This window comes from Ambystoma mexicanum, chromosome 9 (genome assembly GCF_040938575.1).
Source record: "Ambystoma mexicanum isolate Mex_15411 chromosome 9, UKY_AmexF1_1, whole genome shotgun sequence".
In the NCBI taxonomy this organism is placed as follows: Eukaryota; Metazoa; Chordata; class Amphibia; order Caudata; family Ambystomatidae; genus Ambystoma; species Ambystoma mexicanum.
In genome coordinates, this window is record NC_090931.1 from 874,798,195 (window position 1) to 874,818,476 (window position 20,282).

At 44.0% G+C, this 20,282-nt stretch overlaps 1 protein-coding gene across 1 annotated transcript in view; it reads left to right on the forward strand.

The window, feature by feature from the left end:
• The window catches only part of COL6A3 (collagen type VI alpha 3 chain), a 270,362-nt gene that overhangs the window by 165,925 nt on the left and 84,155 nt on the right, over window positions 1-20,282 (forward strand). Inside the window, exons 27-33 of the mRNA XM_069615983.1 lie at window positions 1,910-1,972; window positions 6,455-6,517; window positions 7,887-7,949; window positions 9,316-9,366; window positions 10,499-10,534; window positions 12,447-12,509; window positions 13,503-13,565. Coding sequence (XP_069472084.1) covers window positions 1,910-1,972; window positions 6,455-6,517; window positions 7,887-7,949; window positions 9,316-9,366; window positions 10,499-10,534; window positions 12,447-12,509; window positions 13,503-13,565 — 402 coding nt within the window. The remainder of the gene's footprint in view (window positions 1-1,909; window positions 1,973-6,454; window positions 6,518-7,886; window positions 7,950-9,315; window positions 9,367-10,498; window positions 10,535-12,446; window positions 12,510-13,502; window positions 13,566-20,282) is intronic.

Genomic DNA, 20,282 nt, shown 5'->3' on the forward strand with positions numbered 1-20,282 from the left:
GTCTGCTAGGAATGATTTGGTCCAGCGTAGTGCTTTGTCTGTTATGCCTATGTCTTCTAGTCTTTTGGTCAGGGTGTCGTGGCTAACTGTGTCAAAGGCTGAGTAGAGGTCGAGCAGAATAAGGGCTGAGGTAGTGTTTGAGTCCGCGTTAGTTTTGAGGTCGTCCCAGATGGATAGTAGTACTGTTTCCGTTCCTCTCGCTGGTCTGAAACCGATTTGAGCTTGGTCCAGCAGGTGGTGTTTTTCTACGTGTTCTTGGGTTAGTTTATATACGTAGGTTTCTAGAAGTTTTGCTGGGTAGGGGATGTTAGAGATCGGCCTGTAGTTGGAAAGGTCATCTACGTCGCCACTTGTGTTTTTCAAGAGTGGCTTGATGTATGCTGATTTGAAGATCTTCGATACAGTCCCTGTTGATAGTGATAGATTTAGAAGGTTTCTGTAGTGTTCAGCTGGCGATCCTTGCGCGAGGATTGATTTGTAGATGTCTGGGGGGCAGGGGTCCATGGGTGATCCCGCTTTCTTGCTTCGTTTAACCAGCCTTGCGAATGCCTCTGCTGATATTTCAGGAAAGCTTTGGAGTTTGTGCTGTGGTTCCGTGTTAAGTTCGTTGGGTTGTGTGTTGTGGTTGGTTGGTCGCTTTTGAATGGTTTGTCGGATGTCATTGATTTTTTTTTTTTTAAGTGGTTTGCCAGGTCGTTGCATAGTTTTTCTGATGGGTTTGGGGTGTTATCGCAGCCTGGTGGGTTTCTCATTTCTTTAATGATGCTAAACATTTCTTTTTGTGTGTTGGTGGCATTGTTGATTCTGTCATCGTAATGTCTTCTCTTTGCCTTTTGAATTTACTTCTTGGATGCACGGATTTGTTTCTGGTACAGTGTTTTTTTCCTGGGTTGTATTCTTTCCTCTATTCCAATTCCATCTTTTTGTTTTCTTTTTCATGTCGGTTAATAATGGGGTGAACCATTTTGCCATTGCTCTTTTTTTTTGTGGGGTGAAAGGTTTTTCTGGTGCGATCTTGTCTATTGTATCCGCGATCCATTTGTGCAGTATCTCTGCTTTCCCGTCTAGGTCCGCTAGCTCCAATTCTGTAGTTGAGGGTTTTGTTAATTCCAACTGTTCGAATAGGTTGCTTTCTTTGATGTCATTCCCGTGCAGACAGCAAGTAGCAGAGTTCACTTCAGTGGGAACTGTTCACATGAAATGCCCACCACCTCCGGCAGAAACAAATGTCAATCCTCCTTAATTACCCTTTCATTTTGCCACTTACTGGGTGTAAGGGCAGAATCACGGTTCACCGGGAAGCCTGTCGATGACATGTCTTAAACTATGGCTGAGAAGAGTATCCAGCCTCTCATGTGCCATTTAATTTTGCAACTGTGGTGGAGCCCAACCACCATGTGACAGCCTAATGCAGCAGGCGTATTTCCCATGGAAGCCTCCCTGCATGAATGAGTTGCTCTTAGCCAGGGGTATATGAGCAGATTGTAGTAGTGTTGCCCCTTGTCATATTCTCCTTTGCATTATCCAATAAACGAGGCTCGCTCTTAACTAGAAGTTGTCAAACTGATCTGCCGTGGATTTTCAAGGATTATAGTCATCTTCTTCCAGTGCTTGAACCCCATTTCAGAGGCAGGGCTAGTCCCCTGCTGTGGCCATTTGACACTTAACGAGAATCTGATGTCTGCTCACTCAGTACCATGCGCACCAATCCCTCCTAGTACCAGATGTCACCTTGTATACTTGCTTCCTGTTTTTTTTTTTTAATGCATTTTTGCTCTGTTGTCTTTTTTTCATTTATTATGTTTTGCACTGAACATGCATTGGCAGAGTAGTGTCTTGTGTATCTGTTTGAAATATATATATAACATTAAAGTGACCCTAATTTGTAACATTTTCTTTAACCCCACAGGGTCCCCCAGGGCCAGCTGGCACTCCAGGTGTGAGAGGAGACCAAGGGACCCCTGGACCACGGGCAAGTACAGTTCGATTTGTACAGATGTTCAGGCTGAAGCGCGCCTGTGAAATACAAATAGAGTATTCATGCCAGTTGTTCTTTCCTTCCTATTAATGAAATTCAAGGAACATTATATGAGCTTTAACCAAGATGCCGGCAAATGCTTCCAGTGACAATATCATTTACTTCGTCTACTTCTGCTTGAGGATTGGCATTTTAGTCACGCTTGTCCAGTCCTAAGAGGGAAAGAGTTGTGTATCTTGTAATTCAAGAGGAGGTGTGGGTGGTTTCCATCCAGGCTATGGTCTACAGCAGGCAGAGGAGAGGGCTTGGCCAGTGGTGATTGTGGGAGATGTGATTGTGGATCCTCCTGTTATGTTGGGATGGGCAAGGGATCTTCTGTAGAAGAGACGGACAGGCCAGAGGTGCTAGTGAAAGATATCCTACCAAGCATGACTCATTCCAGGCATGTTCTGATATGTTACTCTGCTCCAAAATATGCTTCCTTCAGAGATAGTGTTTCAAAAAAGGTAGCATGTGCTCCTCTCCAGAAAGAACATGGCATGACAACCTGTTCTAGATGAGAGTTTGCAGCACACGCTTTTTGCTCACTGTACCTTTCACAGATAGGAAATATCCATTTGCATATCAGTCTTTGTCCCGCCCACATGGGCAGTCCAGCACCGAAATGCTATGGCAATTCCTTCTTCAGAGATAGTGACCTGTCTGGAAACCTCTTCATAGCCATGTAGATTAGTGTACGTCTGCAAAGGAAATGAATCAGAGAGGATATAGACTAGGGCCTGCTTGGGGTCTCTAATTGGCAGAATGTACATCACCAGTGCAGCACATCAGTCAAATAAAGCATTCCAAATATGGTGACTAAAGCTTGGGTCTAGAGCTCAGGTCTGCAACCTTTCACTCTCCAGACATTTTGGACTACAACACTCACCAACTCTATCCAAAATAGTTAATGCTGAGGGATCATGGAAGACATAGTAAAAAAAACATCTGGAGAACCACTGGTTTCAGTCCCCTGCTCTAGAGGATTTATAGACAAAGTGTATCATCCATCTCCTCTCAGATGCTGGAACCTCTGTCAGGCCTATGATGTGAGTAATTCGACCATCTGCACGGTGGGAGTGCGCTCACCTGGCCTTTTTAAAAAAATGTATATGAAATTGAATGATGGTATATCAACCTCTGGAACATGTGTGGCGTTAATCTGCACACATTTTCCTATGCTCATTGCACAACATACACATAAACCTGATAAACCTATGTACTCTGGGTGGAGACAGCCTATAGGCGCAGTCCTCCCTATCATATTTAGTTGGGATCTGACAGGTGGAGTACACGATGCATCTCAGAAAGGAAGAGGGCCAAAACCTTCCCCCTGCCATGGCCAGCCTAATTAACTATCAAAGGCTCCATTAATCCACCCTGTCCTTTTGTGTAAGCACTGCAGATGGTGGCAGCAATTAACACAATTAACATACTAATAGAGTGTACTTCAAACAGGCCAACATGGGGACTGGCTGCAGAGGTTAACAAAAGACAGGAAAACCCCAACAAACTTTGATATGCACCTTGTCAACCTGAAGCCAGCTCAAACATCTCAGTATCAAGGGCAGTGACCTGTCATGTCTGGGACTATGTATTTACAGTAGTCATCCCCACAAGGGGACCCCACTCAGAAGTATGTGGTTTGTTGGCAACCAAAAGTCTGGTCCTGCCACAGCTTCAAGGGAGACCTGCTGCTTTATTCAGGAACCACAGAGAGCTGAATTAACTAGAGAGACCTTTTAATCCACAACAGACAGGAAGATGAGTGGGACTTAGTATTACATGTTTTCACCCCTTTACCTTTCCTGTAGCAAGCACTCTGGTTTTGACGTCATGCATACAGGAGGTTGGTGGTGAGGACCTAGCATTGGTTCATTAAAGTAGGCTTAACCTACACCAATTACTGTGGCCCATTTGGCTTTAAAAGTGGGTTGAGCCCCTATTTTGGGCAGATCCTCTGAAGACTTTGCAAGGAATTACAAGAAGAACTAATTTGGACCCTGGCTGAAGGTGCAGTCTGCCTTACAGCTTCCCCCAGTGAAGAAAGGCCAGGGTTCCCAAAGAGGGAAGCAAGAGCCCTCCCCTAAACATCTCCCAGGGAACAGAGGGAGATACTGAATCCAGAGGACCCTCCAGCACCTCCAGAACCGGTAACTAGCCATCACACAGCGTGACCTGCTAGGCTCTGCAAGCAAGCTTCCTAGGTGGGAAGTGGTAGAGAGTCTTTGAACCAAACCCAGGACAAGGCAGGTGCTTGCAACACTCTCCTCGGCTTTGGGCAGTCCGCCTTAAAGGCCTACATAAGCCCATTGAAGAAGCTAAGAAGGGTGCATCAACAAGCATCAACCAGCGTCCACCTTAAAGGACATTTTAGAGCCAGTCAAGCCCCTTGAGCTGCAACTGACTGTACCGCTGACTGTTGTAGAGCTGCAGTCGCTAACGCCATTCGAGACGGCAGGACCAGTGCTTCAGATCCGCAACCAGCACTGAGACAATGATTCCTGACCCTGAGCAGCCATCGCGCCTTGAAACACTTGTGTATAGGCACGTTACAAATGGCATATCATATCATGTATGCCAGCCTGCAGCCGTCTGTCCAGCCTCGCTCACCGAACTGCCTGCTGCCTGATATCCACAGCTATCTCCTGTCTTGAACTCTGTCGCAGGAGCTGTAAAGTAGCCTGAAACCAGCGCGACCCTGTCGAGCACCAAGAACCTCTACAAGCACAAGGCACATTGAGGTTCTGTCCTCCTGGTCCTCTCCGAAAGCCCATAGTGACATTTTACGACCCATTGCTCCCTTTGTGCTGAAACCAAGTATCCTTGAACTATTGCGATTCATTTCTTTACTAATTACCCTCCTGTCAGTATCCAGAGTGCGTCCCTTTTCCTCCTTGAAACTGCCTGTCCTCTGCATTCCTTTACAGGTTGGGTTGGATTTTGTATTGTGCTAGAACTGTCTGTTGAATAATAAGAAAGTAGATATTTTTATACAACCTTGACTGGACAGTCCCTTTTTATCATTGGGTAATAATTGTATTTTCGGTGTGTTGCAACTAACCAACAATCCACGACCTTCCGGAGATAAGCCAGCTGTTCGTCCACGTTACCAAAAATTGGACAAGGAGGTTTATAATTTGCTTGTGTTTTCAATCTGTTCGGATCCCATCTGGTGTACTAGAGGTGTCGGGCTGATTTATGGTTTAGAAACCAATATTCATCCCTGGACCACTGGTGCCCCAGAATTTCCTTTCGTCACAGTCATATGAGGGATTCTGTGTTCCTGTACACATAGGGAAGGGATAGTGTGACAGGTAGACCCCTATTCTATGCCCACTTTTTCGAATTAGGAAAAGAAGATGTAATACTCTGCATAAACCACAAGTTTGCGGTCCATGCAGAGCATGTGATTCTAAGTGGACACAAGCCACGGAAATATGATGTCTGGTAAGTAATGTCTAATGTGAATGAAGAGTGCTGGAAGCTTGGAAGCTTGCGTAGAGCTTTCCATAACATATTCTCCAATGATAGCTGCTCATGTAATAATATACTTTAACCACAATTAAAAGGCTACCCACTGAAAAGAAATGTAGGTGGCTACTTTCGCATTCCAGAACAATGCAGCAATTATTGGAAATTAGCATTCGTATGTCGCTCCACTTTCAATACAAATTACCCCCTGACTGTAAATTTGGAGTTAGGGTAAAGTGATTTCTAGGGCAACAACTGCAACATAGCTGCTTCAAAAATATAACATGCAAAACTGCCTTTGGAGGCAAAATCTATTTTTTTTAAATGAGCTAGCTAAAATAACCCCATTGCTGGAATGTGTTTTCTGTATCATCAGAGTGGTCAGATGTATGATTGCATTTTGGTGACAGTCTGTGTTTATTAAAAATAAGCTCATCTACACAGTTACAGCATCGAGGTTTGGGGGTATAGTCATCCATAGGGGAGAAGAGGAGGGCCTGAAATTCAAGAGGTTAGCCTGGTCAGTTGTGGCTATTATTTGTAGATGCCAAACTGTGGCTTCAGGGAAATTATTAGAATTATTATTATTATTATTATTATTATCATTAGGGTTATTTGTATTAATATTAGGGTATTTATTGAGCTTGGACCTAGTTTAGGAAAGCAACGGAATGCTTTACAATCATAGGGGTGGGGGCACACAGTGAGGGACCAAGAGAAACAAGAGAATGGGGAGCTAACAACAGGGGAGGGGGGAGCGATTTATCAGCAAGGAATCTACAAGCAAGGGGGGGGGGGAGTGGGGTCAGCTCATCCAGTCTCAGGTGGGGGTGGGGAGTGGAGGGCGTGTGGGCCAGGTGAATTCCTTCTGCCATCCTGACCAGCAAACTGTCTTCATTTTGTGACACAAACATCACACAATGCTGCATTGTTGAATCCAATCTTTCCTCTTGACTCCCCCAGGGTCCCGGTGGTACGTCAGGAGCCCCTGGTGATCTTGGTAGACTTGGACCAATTGGACGCAAGGTACGTATGCATGTCAGTATCAAGCACAAACTCAACTTCTGTATGGTAATCGGCAGGCTGCTCAGCACTCACAGGTGAGATTACATAGTCTTTCCTTAACCCCTTAAGTGCCAAGGACGAGTATGCTCGTTCTTTTTGCACAGACTTGCATAATAGCCTGGCCCTTGCACATCTCCATTGTGTTTGATTGTCTGTTCGTTTTACTGAATGAAGACAGGCCTTCTACATTGCGCTAAGGCTGACTTCATCAAAGGCCAGACTTTGTTCTGCCTTCCTCATCAGGGCCTAAAGAATTGGAAAAACTTTGCTATTCCAGAGGGGTTAGAGAAAGAATATAAGAAGTCACATGTACTATAGTTGTCTACAAATTGGGTCGATGCCTGGCGTGGGCAGTGCCACAGTGAGAAGGGAAATGGTCATGAGGTTGAAGAGAAATGCTGAAGTGAAGTGGTACACTTAAGAGCACACTCCAGCCATCCGCCAGCGTTCTACACTTTTTGTAAATTGGACCCTGTGTCCTCCTCATAAACCCTTTCTTTGATGTAGTGCAGTTGTCGCAAAGGTTCTGAAATGCATTAACCATTGACAAGATGTTAACAGAACCAAAGGTAAACGCATGCACTCTCCAATGAAAAGCAGCCTTTCTATTGCCGTGTTTTAATCACTAATGAGGCCACTTGCAGCATTAGCCCCAATATTGGTGAGTGCACTTGGTCACACTGTATACAGAGTTTGTTGGGATTCTGCTTTACTGCTAATTCTAGCTGTAGAAAGCGAACTGGCAGCCGCACAATGCGCATTGGTGGGCGGCAGAGTCCAACCCGGATGTATTCCTTTAGCGTTTGTTGCACGCAGGGTTGTTAAGGCCACTCACAGTGCTGAGTCTCAGCAGGTTCCTGGCCAGATGGACGGACTCAGTGTTTAGGAGACGTGTGGAGTATTTGGGCCACTTCTTACGTAATGCTAAGGTTGACATTTGTGATAGTATATTGGAGAAGCTGTTGGAGTCGAGTCGGGGGTGGCGCTGGGGAGGGGGAGGGGTTGATGGCTACTGAGAACACCTGAAAGACAACCTTAAAACGATGATCTGCAACAAAAGTCTGAAGGAGTCACGTATTGAAACCTTGAAAGTCTTATTGCTACTGTTTCGGATTATGTGTCCATATAATCTTATTGACTTTATATGAAACCGATGCAGTGGTGACTGTGTGGTCCGGCATTTAATGAGCGCTAGACTTTCAAGGTTCAGCTGTGTGTCAATCGCATTGCCAGGAGTGCCAGGCCTGGTAGCTAAGGCCTTAGTTGAGAATGGAATATTAACGTGAAGTTCTCTGCGAATGCCAAATAACCGCCTGCGTTTCATTTTCAGGGTGAGCCTGGAGATCCTGGAGTGAAGGGAGTAGACGGACCCCCAGGGCCCCGTGGAGAGACAGTAAGCACCTTGCCACACCCTCACTCTCACATTTGTTTTCTAAACATGTGTTTATGTTGTATTTCTCAGCATTGGTTTAGAGATGGTCTTTGCTACCGAGGTGAGCACATCTGGCTTGTGTTCAGGGGCCAGTAACATGTCAGGCATGAAGATTGTGTCTTCTCACCTGGAGTATTGAACTCACTCATTAATGAGGGCTCATCAGTGGACCTCACTGGAGTATTGTTCCCTTTTACTAGTGGGGCGTTCCCCAGACTGCTGTGACATCTCATTACTGAGAACTCACCTGGAATATAATACTAGTAAGACCCAGACCTATAGGCTGTAATAATTAATTGTTGGGACCCCCATATGCCTGGCGTACATTATTTGTTCCATGGTTACTGGGGCCACACTGGATCATTGTGCCCTCTTCCGAGTGCAATGTTCCCTAGAATACTGTGCCCTCTCGTTACTCAGACCTTGCTGATAACTGTGCACCTGCACATCAGCGAGACCTCACTGAATGATCGTGCTCTCTTGCTAGAGCGACATTCCCTAGAGTACTGTGCCCTCTCATTACTGAGTCCTCACCTATAGAGGTGTTCCCGCTCTTCAGTGAGACCTCACTGAAATATTGTGCCCTCTATCTAGTGCGATGTTCCCTAGCGTACTGTCCCTGGCATTAAAGAGTCCTCACTTGGAATATTGTGTGAATACAATAGCAAGACCTAGACTAACATTATGTAAGTATTCAATGGTGGGTCCCACATGCCACTGTTAAGTATGGCCTGGCGTACATTTTTTGCACCCTGATAAATGAGATCTCACTTGGAGTACAGTGTCTACTGTGCTGAGAAGTCCAAGCATTAATGCAGGGAAGGGGCATGCAGATTGGATAGTGTTGACTGCATAGAGTTGAAATGAGCATCCCTTCATTGCTTGAACTTCGTAGTGATCAGTGATGATGAAATGTTGGTCCACTGGTCATCAACACTAATTGCAGCCATTGAAATGCCACCCAGCTGTCTCTGTCACAGATAGCGGCTTCCTTGAAAAGTGACTATTCTTGATAGTGCTTTGGGGTGATAAAGGGGCAGATTCTTAAGAAAGTCGATCACACACTTTGACAGCATTTTTGCTAATGAATTCTGGCTGGGAAAAGGAAAGGAACATGTGAACTGTGCTGACAGGCAAATATGTGAGGTTTATAACTCTTTCAAACTATCCATGGTTGAGCTGCATGCAGCTTAAAGTAACCTTCTAGCCTGTTGTTGTGAGGTTATATATGCAATCTGTCACAGTGTTCTTTTGATCTACCCAGATATTCCTCAAGTGCAGGTTAGTAAATATTACCGTTCATGATTTTTTTCTTTATTATTTATAGGGTGATGATGGCCGAGATGGTGCTGGGAAAGCAGGTCCTAAAGGCAAAAAGGTGAGATCACCTCTGTGTGGTTGCGCAGTAGCGCGACAATCTGGGACTAATTCCTTTCTCGCGATAGACAACACCTTTTTCTATGTGTTCATTGACTACGTGGAATGTCCTGGATGTATTCACAGGCTTGGTAGTGCAAGGGTCCTCAGTGATTACCAACGCTGGATGGAGAGCACGGGGTCGATTCACCAAGTTCTTTTCCATGCGCTTCACCAGCTCTGGAATCACTAAATGTTGTGCGCAATTCACGAGTGGGCTCGGGAGGGGCATGTATTCTGATCCCCTGTGTGAACTTCTTGGCTTAATGGCTCAAATTTGGTGACACGAGGTGGCATTTCCATGCACAGAAAAAAAGTTTCTGATTCACAATGACCCATCCTGTTTGGAACAGTTTCAGAGTTGGCACAATATATGGGAGGATAACGTGTCTGCCGACTGTGCTTTTTTTGTGTGTAAACGGACAGTAGTGGAATGAGCTTCTTATGTCTTGGTTGTGTTTTTATTTCTCATTCATGCACAAAAATATTTTTGTTTTTATTTTTTTTAACATGTCACCTTTCCCTTATGGCCAGTCATAAAGAAATGAATTCCCATCACATAGAAAGACTCTACTGTGTGATGGTAAAATATGTGAATTGTATAACAAAAAAAAAGTAGTATGATTGTGCACTGCACGCCGCCAGTGCTGTGGAACGGAAGCTCTGTCATGGTTTATTTTCTGGGACCTCTTGGGTGGTCAGATCTCCTCTCAGATCTATGGAGTAGGCGTGTTTGTGTCACTGCTACTAATCACACAAATGAGGCTATACCTTAAGCCAGATGGTTAAATGCAGGGTTAAAGTAATTACGATTGGTAGTGATCAGTATTCTTGCACTGTAATTTATTTATTTGCATTTTTAAAGCACTCACACAGCCCGGAGGCATTGAGGCGCTGGCGCTGTTACAGAATTTGTTGTTGTTGTTGTTGTCTTAGTTGCATATTTATAACACGCGTAAATACCCAGAGGTTTCTAAGCGCGGACCCGGGGATCGAACCTGTTGCTTCGTGTCGTCTTGCTTCCAAGGCGAGCACGTAAATGTTTATAATCGTTATGCTTGTAAACTGACAATTAATTATCTTTGTTCTTCTAGGGAGAAAATGGCTTCCCGGGATACCCTGGTCCCAAGGTAGGGGGAACAATTCACACTAATGTGACTTTCGTGGTCTACGTTTTAATCTTCTTTTGATGAGACCTCTCTAATGCTCCAATGTGAGACCTGTTTAATGCTCCCGTATGAGACCTCTCTAAACTTCATCTGTGAGACCTTTCTACTGCTCCTGTGTGTGGCATCTCTATTGCTCATATGCAAGACCTCTCTTTTTCTCATAAATCAGACCTCTACAGTTCCTGAATGTGACCTTTTTAGGGCTGCTCCTCTCTTAGACCCCTGCATCTCAATTGTGAGAGGTGTCTAATCTTCCTCTGTGAGACCTCTCCTTCGCTCTTTAGTTGGGAATCTCTATTGGCCCTGTGTACGATATATATCTGTGCTCTCCTGTGTGGGAACGGAGTCCTGCTTCTCGGTGAGGCCTCGGATCTCCTATATGAGGACATCATGATGCTTATACAAGCGGCTTCTGATGCTGCCAACTGAGACCATCCTGTTTCGTCTTTGCTCCAATGCAAGAACACTGAAGAACTCATGTCCATGACATCTCCAATGATCCTCTGTGAGGCCGCTGCAAATGCTCTTGTGTGAGATCACTCTATTTCTCCAGTGCAAGGACACTCTGGCGCTCTTTTGTGGGTCCACTCTCATGCTCTTATGTGAGACCTCTCTTGCTCCAGCATGAGACTGTGCTAGCATTCCACAATGCTCCGTAATGCTTGTTTCCAAGGAAAGTCACTCATTCAGTATGCTGCATGTGACACTTCTCTCCAGTGCACAGAGACTGCTATGTGAGATCTTACTCCCTTTGCAATACTCCTAAACAAGGTCCCTCTGATGTATCTGTGAATGTGAGGTCTCTAGCTCTCTCTCTCTCTCTCTCTCTCTCTCTCTCTCTCTCTCTCTCTCTCTCTCTCTCATACTCTCATAAAACAGTGCCTACACACTGGGAATAGAGCACTATACAAGTGCTGCCACTCATTGACAAAGTGATTTCTTTATATTGTTTTACCTCTTGTGTGAAACCGGTCTCGTTCTATCTCTCTCTCTTGATATCACTCCAGCATCAGGTCTCTCTAATGCTCCCATCAATCTGTTCCCTTTTTCACCCTCTTTACAGCACCCCACTTCGAGTCATGTACAATGATTGTCAGATATCTGAGATCACTCTTTTTCTCCTTTTATATCACTCTTGTGAGCACCCTCTAATGCTTAGCTGCTGTATAGTATATCTTTAACTGTATACCAGTTACATGTGATATCTTTCTGATGCTTTTCGGAGAGATCTCTTTCTGCCTTTATGTCACTCTCACATTATGACTCTCCAGCTTTTGGGGGCTATGTCAGTTCTGCTTCCTTCATGTCACTACATGTCGGGGAGATCACTCTAACATACTATGCGTGCATAAGATCACTCTTTTGGAGTCTAGAATGTGTCAATGCTTCATTCCAGTGCAAGCTCTCTCACTCGCTCTCTTCACATTGCTCCCATGAGAGACTTACATGTCGTGTCTTCAGAAGCATCTTCAGGTGTCTCCCGCCCCTGTCTCTCTTCTGCATCTATCCCCTCTTCGACCACTGTCTCCAATTCTCTCATGGTAGCATGTGTTCATGATACCTCTTTCTTTCTCCCTCTTCCTCAATTCTCCCAGACTCGCTCTGGACTGTTAGTGTGAACTCACTACCTGGGACAGCTGTTTGCTCAGCTGCTCTGGCTTCTCCAGTTGCGTCTGTCCTATGTAAAATGATCACTCTTTTCTATTCTCCCTTCTGAGATTAACTTTCGAGCCTCTCTTTTGTAAGCTTTCCTCCTCTAGCTGTCGTGTGTGCTGCATAGCCCTGGCTGACCAGCCTACATCCAAGCGTTGTGCTAAATCCATTTCCACTGGCGACTGCAGAGAATTATAGTTTGCTATTAATTCCTTTTCAGGGAGATGCAGGAGACCAAGCACTGAATGGAGATATTGGTCCCAAGGGAAACAGAGGCCGGCGGGTAAGTCTCCCCCTCATAGAAGCCCCGTGTGTGTACGGATGTCACCCTTTTGACATTTAATGCATCCACACAGCATTGGCTTGCTGTGAAGTTGCTTCAGTCTGGTGTAAAATGCATGTATGCAGACGATAATGCAAAGTTGAAAGAGTGAAAGGAACCAGGAGATAGGATGGCCAGGGGATGTGCCTGGAGAAGAGGAACCGGTTAAAGAGACATCTATTCCTAGTTACCCTTTCACATCCTTGGTAATCATCTTACAGCCACAAGACAGCAAACATGGTGGGTAGAAGCATAAGGGAGCAGGCACTGGGGACACATTGCAATTTGGTCAGAGAGAATATATGTTCAGAACTTCACTTTGTTAGACTGTAAGCACACGCAGTCCTTCGCAATGAGATATTCAGTCTAGCAGTGGCCTGTGAAATGTTTTGTTGGGTTTGATTATCACCCTCTGTCATGCCAAAATAGAGCAGCATGACATCACTGTGCAGTTCCATACACAGTTGAACACACAGCATCGTAGATATACAAAACATAAATATAATTAAAAGCTACATGAACCCTGATGCTCTGAATACAATGCGAAAAATGTGTCTTGGATACAGGCTAGTCATTGGCATCCTAATAGACGTTTGGCCTTGGAAGGAGGGGATGCGTATAACAGATGTGCTTTACTACTCCTCGGCATTTGCAATCAGAACTGGCTAGTCAAGGGCGTGACATGTCAGAGAGATCCCACAGAAGTTGAACCCCCTCTTTCCATATACAATCCAATACACAGCTCCCCATACAAACACCTTGGGAGTCTAGTTCCCGTTGCCCAGTATTGAGGCACAATGTTTTTGAAGCCACGGAGACAGTGAAAAGCTTTAGTTCAATTGCTTTCTAGATAAGGAGGGTTAGTCTAGATGAGAATGAGAGCACGCATGAGCAATTGTGTGAAACGTTCTGCCACCACCAATTGAATCAACAGTGAATTCTGTCTTCTTCCAGGGCAGAGCAGGAGACAGTGGAACGCCTGGCCAGAAGGGAGAGAATGGAAATTCCGGACCAGCTGTAAGTGTTTGTTGTTTTGATCCCCATTATCTGCAATGGTGTGGACTTAAGCCAAAGACATGCACACAAAGCACAGACTCGAACATAGTGCGTCTTGTGAGTTTTACCGACGGGTCCTCAGCAAAGCCATAATGTTAACAGAGGGTAACATGCCAACGTGGCCAGTGTATTACTGTCTTTGCTGAATATACGCTGTACAAGTTCCCACGACACCGCGATGTTTGATTCACAGGAACTAATCGATCTCTAACGTCTGGGCTCCAGCCCCTGATTTTGTTTTTGCGAATAATCTTTGTATTTGCCCCTTGTCCTATCACCCAAACTCCATATAAGGTTGAATTTCCTAGGTTGCGTCATTCCCATAACATTTGAGCTCTCCAAGCAGCGGCACAGCATCCAGCTTTCTTACCTTCTGGCTGACAATTGTGCTTTATCTGTTCCATTGTCCCTCCCTGAACGTTGCAATAGTTTTCCAGTTGTTTTTCATGTAGGGGGCTAGGATTGGTCGGGCACCAAATAGGGAACTCTATTATGGGTTTCGGGAGACTCACAATCAACGTGTATAAGAAAACTTTATGTATGCTGAATTTCAGTCCAAATTACTTGCATATGTTTTGGTCAACATGAAAACCTATCTAGATTGCCCTTTTGTTGGTTCCATAGGGCCACGTGTATTTTGAATGTGTGTGTGTGGTGCATGGATGGACACTTGGCTGGGGCCGACCTTAACTCCGAATACAACACTTCTGCTAACAATGAGACAGAAGGAGGCTAGGAGTCCTTGTATGAAAGAAGTCTTCCAGTAAATGTTTCCAATAACTATGCGGCTGATGAGGGCCAACCTTCCTTATACCAGACAATTCTTCCAGTAACTGTAGTACTTACTTGTACTCTTTGAGCAAAATCTCTGGTAACAATGGGCCTAGCGAGTACCAACCTTCCTTACATTAGACAAGCCAAGTCTTCCTATAAATGTAGTCTTTTCTCGACTGAGACTAATCTAAACCTAGGCGTTTTGGGAAATGGAAAATACTTTCGGTCCCTTGCCGCAAACTACTCCTCAGCTCAGTTCACAACCGATCGGAGCACATGTACCTTCTGCAGCCCATCCTCTGTGCTATAATTGCCTTCGCTCGGAAGGCCAGAGGCAGAAGAGGGACCAATACTTTTTCAGAGTACCCACTTTTAGTCTCCTTCCCCCTGGCAAAAGGTTCCGGCAGCACCATTTAGTTTCACTTGCTCTACACCCAGAGGTGCCTAGTAAATGATTTAGTTTGTGAGTAAGTACATTTTTTATTTCGGATATGTATCATAAGCCATAAAACACAGAAGGGAACATTGCAGAAATACATAAACATCATAGAATTATATTCTTGGAAACAATATATACACCAATAACAAATTAAGAAGTATCCAAAAGGACATTTAAATTGTCACGTGCCACTATCATGTAATTAATCCATATTGCAGGCTCTTCTGTTTCATGCATGGTGTAAGAAACAGGCAGACTAAAGCACTTTGGTTGCATCTCTTAAGAGCAATACCGATAAAAAGGCAGGTTTTTGCTGCAAGAGCTTTGTTTTGCTGCAAGAGCCCAGAACCCTTCAGTAAATCATACAGATACAATGTCTATAGGAGTTTATAGAGGGGGCAAAAAAATCACTAAATGATCCAAGGTTACAACGTCACCCCAAAAACATGTTGAACTAGTGGAGAGCTCACACGCCCATCCACTTGGTTTACAAACATTGCATTCAATCTGGCACGAGTCAATAAAGACCTGTGGTAGGAGTTCGTCATAAAGGCAAGATATGGAGCCATACCGCCCGACGGTGAGAGCGGAAGATACTGTTGTACCATGGATCCTTGGAGACCAAGATCCTCTCTATTGAGATTCATATCATATCATATCTATTGCTGGACCAGAGCATCAGCAGTTTTGTCCTGAGTACTCGAATAGACACGGTTGCAATACTTGATGGATTATTAAAACAGAAACCCATGCCCACAGCCCCAATAGTCGTTTAATGTATGCCAGCCATTCAATCTTCTGGTAGTTACCCAAGAAAAATATGTTTCAGTGAAGGTTTGGTGAGACAATCATCATCTGATTGCCACACGGAGTGCCAGATGACAAAAGGTTTAAAGTACAAAGTGTCAAGATATAAAAGCCTTCCCTGTCTCAAGATGGCTAATATACACTGCAGTTGAAGCAGGCACCCTCAGTAAGTGAGAGAGAAATAAGTTCTCCTCAGATTGTAACCCCCTATAATTTACCTGTGTGCCATAATTCTCCACTAGTGTCTGTCGAAACGTAGGTGTTGTAGCAGGGAGAGCGTTGACGTCTCTGTAGCTCAAGACCGGCAACTTTCTCCCTTCGCAATGGGGAATGTCAGCGCCTAATTTCTCCAGGTGCTGAGGGAGGCTATTGACATACAAATTAAAAATCAGTGGGGCCAGGACACCGCCCTGGCGAACACCCGTACTCACAGTTATACTGTTGCTAACCTCGCCACCATTGTCATAACAAATACAGGCTTGTGTGTCTGCATGTAGAGCCTCCAGGATTCGCAGAACTGGTCGGGGGTCCCCCATGTCATCCAGGGATCTCCAGAGGAGGTGCCCTGTCCACGTGTTCAAATGCAGAACTCAAATCCCTAAAGGCCACGTGGACAAGATCCCTCAAGATGGAGCTACAGCTGGAAATAATTAGATAGAGATGAATACACTGATTATTCATGCCCATCCCTGGTCTAAATGCCAGCTGTGTGTCAGCGAGAATAACTTAGAGGTTCCGTCTAAAAGTGTTATTAGCCAATAAAAGGTTGGTAGCAGTTTTTGTCCATTTAAATATAGGAACAATGGTTCTGAATTTCCAACTCTCTGGGATAGAGCCAATAGACAACAGTGAATTAAAAACCAGAGTAAGGATAGAGCCCCAAAGCTGTGTACAAGAACGGAAAGATTAATTTGGTACACCGTCTACCCCGGGTTCCTTGAGGCATTTCTGTTGGCCATAAGCTAATTCCACTTCCTTAACTGTGAAAGGTTCCAAGGTGATGGCGCCATGGTTAAAGTGCCCATCGCTATTATCATCACGTCCAGCAGCATATAGAGCGGTAAAGTGGTCAACACAGTCCTGTTGATTAATGTCTGTTTCTGGAGTATCACAGAAGCCCTGATCTAAGTAATGCAAATGTGTTGCCTTCATTTCCCAAAAGCTCTTGTTATCATTACTTGCAATAGTCAAGGCTTGAGAGAGCAAGTACTCTGGTACCTTCAATGTTGTGATTCATATAAAGGTAGGGCATCATCTTACTAAATATGTGGAGCTGGAAGTGGGACTTCTGTGCCAATGAGTCCATTAGAGGTTGTTTTGAAAGTTGATTGTCAAAGATTATTTCTCAGATGTTTTCTTGGTCTGTTTGTGAAGGGACTCTTCCCATGAAGAATGGCCATTTGAATGGCAGTGAAGGGGGGTTGTTAAATGGAAGAAGATCATGTCTGGCTTTGATGCATTGAGACAGAGATTATCATCGTCAGTGGTCCAGACATGGCTTCATTTGAGGGGTTTGGTAATATGCAGGATGGTGCTTTCAGATGCCAAGTTCAGTAGCTCCTCTGAATCGTCTTTTTATAGATGAAAAGATGTGTGTATGGGGGTCAATGATGTGTGCCAAATGTTTAACATACACGCTCAGTAACCAAGGGGATAAGATTGTATTCCTGAGGGACCCTGAACACCACGGGGAATTTGGTCGATTTCAAAACTCTTATTTTGACCCCAGACATGCTGTCTTAAAGATAATTGATAATTCACCCATTACATTTTTAATCTTTGTATTAGTGTCTTCGTTGACAAGATAGTATGCAGCTGATAAGTCATGGAGAATGGGAATTGATATTAGGTTATTGTGAAGTGATTTCAGAATTTCTTCTTTGAAGAATAAAAGACTTGTTTCCATTCTCCTGCATGTATGAAACCTAATTATTTTTCATGTATTAGTCGATTTTGTTTTCTGTGGTGAGTGAATTAGATGTTGTTATTTTTTTCAGAGTTTTAGCAATGAGATGGATGTTCGAGATTTAGTTTTACAGAAATATCTGTGTCAGCGCTGTTTCCTTTTTAATATCGGAGACCAGTGTAAACTCCTGCTGTTTTGGAGGGATGTATATCTATATCTCTGTGTTTGATTTAGCGGAAGCGACTAGCTGATCCGTGATCAGAATGCCTGGACATGGGTCACATTGTCCAAGAGAGGTATTTAATTTCTTAGTGGTTTTGAAAAGCTCCTCAGGGGTGCTTAGGGTGTACAAACTGTTGGGGGTGGTCTGAGGGTATGGAGGTGTGGTTTGCATTATCTGATATTTCCTGCAGGTTGATGATGCCCCATATATATTTCACCCTGCTATGTGCCTGCTGCTTTTTCGTGGGCTACAGTACCTCAGGACCACATATAGAAAGAATAGGTATCCAGCCATTTTATTGCAAACAAAACAGAGTGGTACATTTCAGAGCGGACAAAAACACAGAAAAGCAATGCATACATTAATTAAGTAAATACATGGGAAGTGGGGTAAGGTGTTACAATGGGTTGGGATGGGGTTGGGGTGGTGCTAAAAGGTAAAACAAAACAAGGGGATTGGGGGGATCCCCCCAAATAAAAAAGAAGTCAGTGTTTGTCAGTGTTTTAGCTGTGATGAAATTTCCCACTCTGTAATTGTGGTCGGTAAGATCACATATAACCAAAGAAAATGATGTTATAGCACCAATAGTACTAGATTCAATAATCTTAGTGCCAGAAAGTTTCATTTGTTCCAGTACTTACTCCTCAACCATCATACATTTCACAAGGCAGGTTTACATCTGCTAACAGAGAAGTTCTGGTATCATTAACAAAGTATTTGGTAACAGGAAGACTTGTCATGATAAAAACATTAGCATTTGGTTTGCTTTTAAAGGCATTCAATTATATGGCATGACTTAAAATGGCTAAGCAGCAAGTATTGTCAGTGGCTCCATTATTATTAATTGCATGTGCCATTTGCAGTAATATTAGAGCTGTAGCATCAACCTTGTCAACATGTTTCTGGCAAAAACTTTTGATGTGATTCCCAAAGGAAAACGTAAATGACATCCTCTCCATCTGATTCACACATTGGTTGGCTTGCCTCACTGTGGAAAACATTATGGACTACATTAGTGAAGGCCTTGCAACACTGCCATGCAAGTCTATGTCAGTCTTGGTTGGCTCCATTAGAGCACATTTCCTTCCAATTGTGAACATCCAAGGCTCTCATGATGTTCCAGATGATGAGTGTCTATATGTGTGTGTGTTTGTGTGTGTAGCTTTTGAGTCCCATTTTTCTTTGAATTCTGGTATTCCCCGGTCGAAAAAGTCTTGGATTTAAAATAGAAAATACTAATTTTCCTATCCAAGAAGGCAAAGAATAAACCAAGGACTGGTCAAAGATACCCAAAAAGGACAAACACGTATTTTGTGTAAAATGTGATTGAATAAATAGATTTAAGAGTGAAATATTTATAGGTGAAGAGGAGAACATGAATACATTGAGTTGAGGTGCTTCTGACAGTAATGAACTTCATGATTCAATGCGATTGATAGCGTTCCATATCACATAAGACTAGAACTTCCCTTTTGACATGCATAGCTTTGGAGAGGTCTGTCTTTGGCTAGCAAAGCCATGCTTGGTGTTGCACTATATTTTTGTTTGGGCTTATATCGGCCAAACCTAGTTAGAGAGCATTGGATCACAGTACAGTGTTGACTCAGGATCACAAGAAAAGTGTAAGCCTGACACGGCAGGCACAAGTTTTGGTTGTGGATCTGGGAGGTTCTGGAACAGAGTGGTGCTTTTCTCCAAGGAGGGTCAGCGGATGCCCCTGGGAGTTTTCTAGGTACTCCCTGAAGGGCAGGAACCTACGATCCTTCCTTACCTGCAGTCTAGGATAGTTTTCAAGTCGGTTGGTGCCTGCCAAACACAATCTTTTTTCTTTGTGTGTCAGTTTTATCTTGAACTTTGTGATTGCTTGACTGCTGAAGCTGCTGGTGCCACTGAGCTGGTGTGGTTTGTAGGGCAGTAGGCAGTTGTCTGAGTGGTAGGTGGTTGACCACTGCTTTTTTAATGATTTTTCCAATGAATAGAAGGCTACTGATTGTCCGTTGTTGGTCAGCTTGGCCGGGTCTGGTGTGGATTCTTTGAGGAGTGATCGGAATAGTCCTTTTTAAGGCTTTTTGGAAAGATGTCTTGATTGAGCAAAGGATTCACTATTTTTGGGGGGATCTAAGACTGTGCTCTTGCTCTGTTTTATGTTGTCTTCAGGCAGAGTGCCGTCCTTGTTTGAGATAGGTTTTGTTAAAGGCGCCCATGGTTGTGTTTTGTGCGATGGACTTGTGAGTGTGGTGGCTGCTGCACTAGAGGCATCAATATGTTGTTTGATTTTCCCTATTTTAGCAATGAAGAACTTATTAACTGCATTAAATTTTTCTGTGTACCTGGTGTTTACTGGTTCGAGCAGTGGTTTGGAGCAGCAATTGTCTTTTTGAGTGCTCTGCTCCTCTTAGCTGCTACTGCACAGTGTGCACTTCACATTAAGTTGAGTTTAAGATGCTAATATGTGGATATTTCTCAGTGACAATTGTATCTTTGAGTATAATTCCAAGGGATACTGGTGGAGACTGTATGATGTGAAGA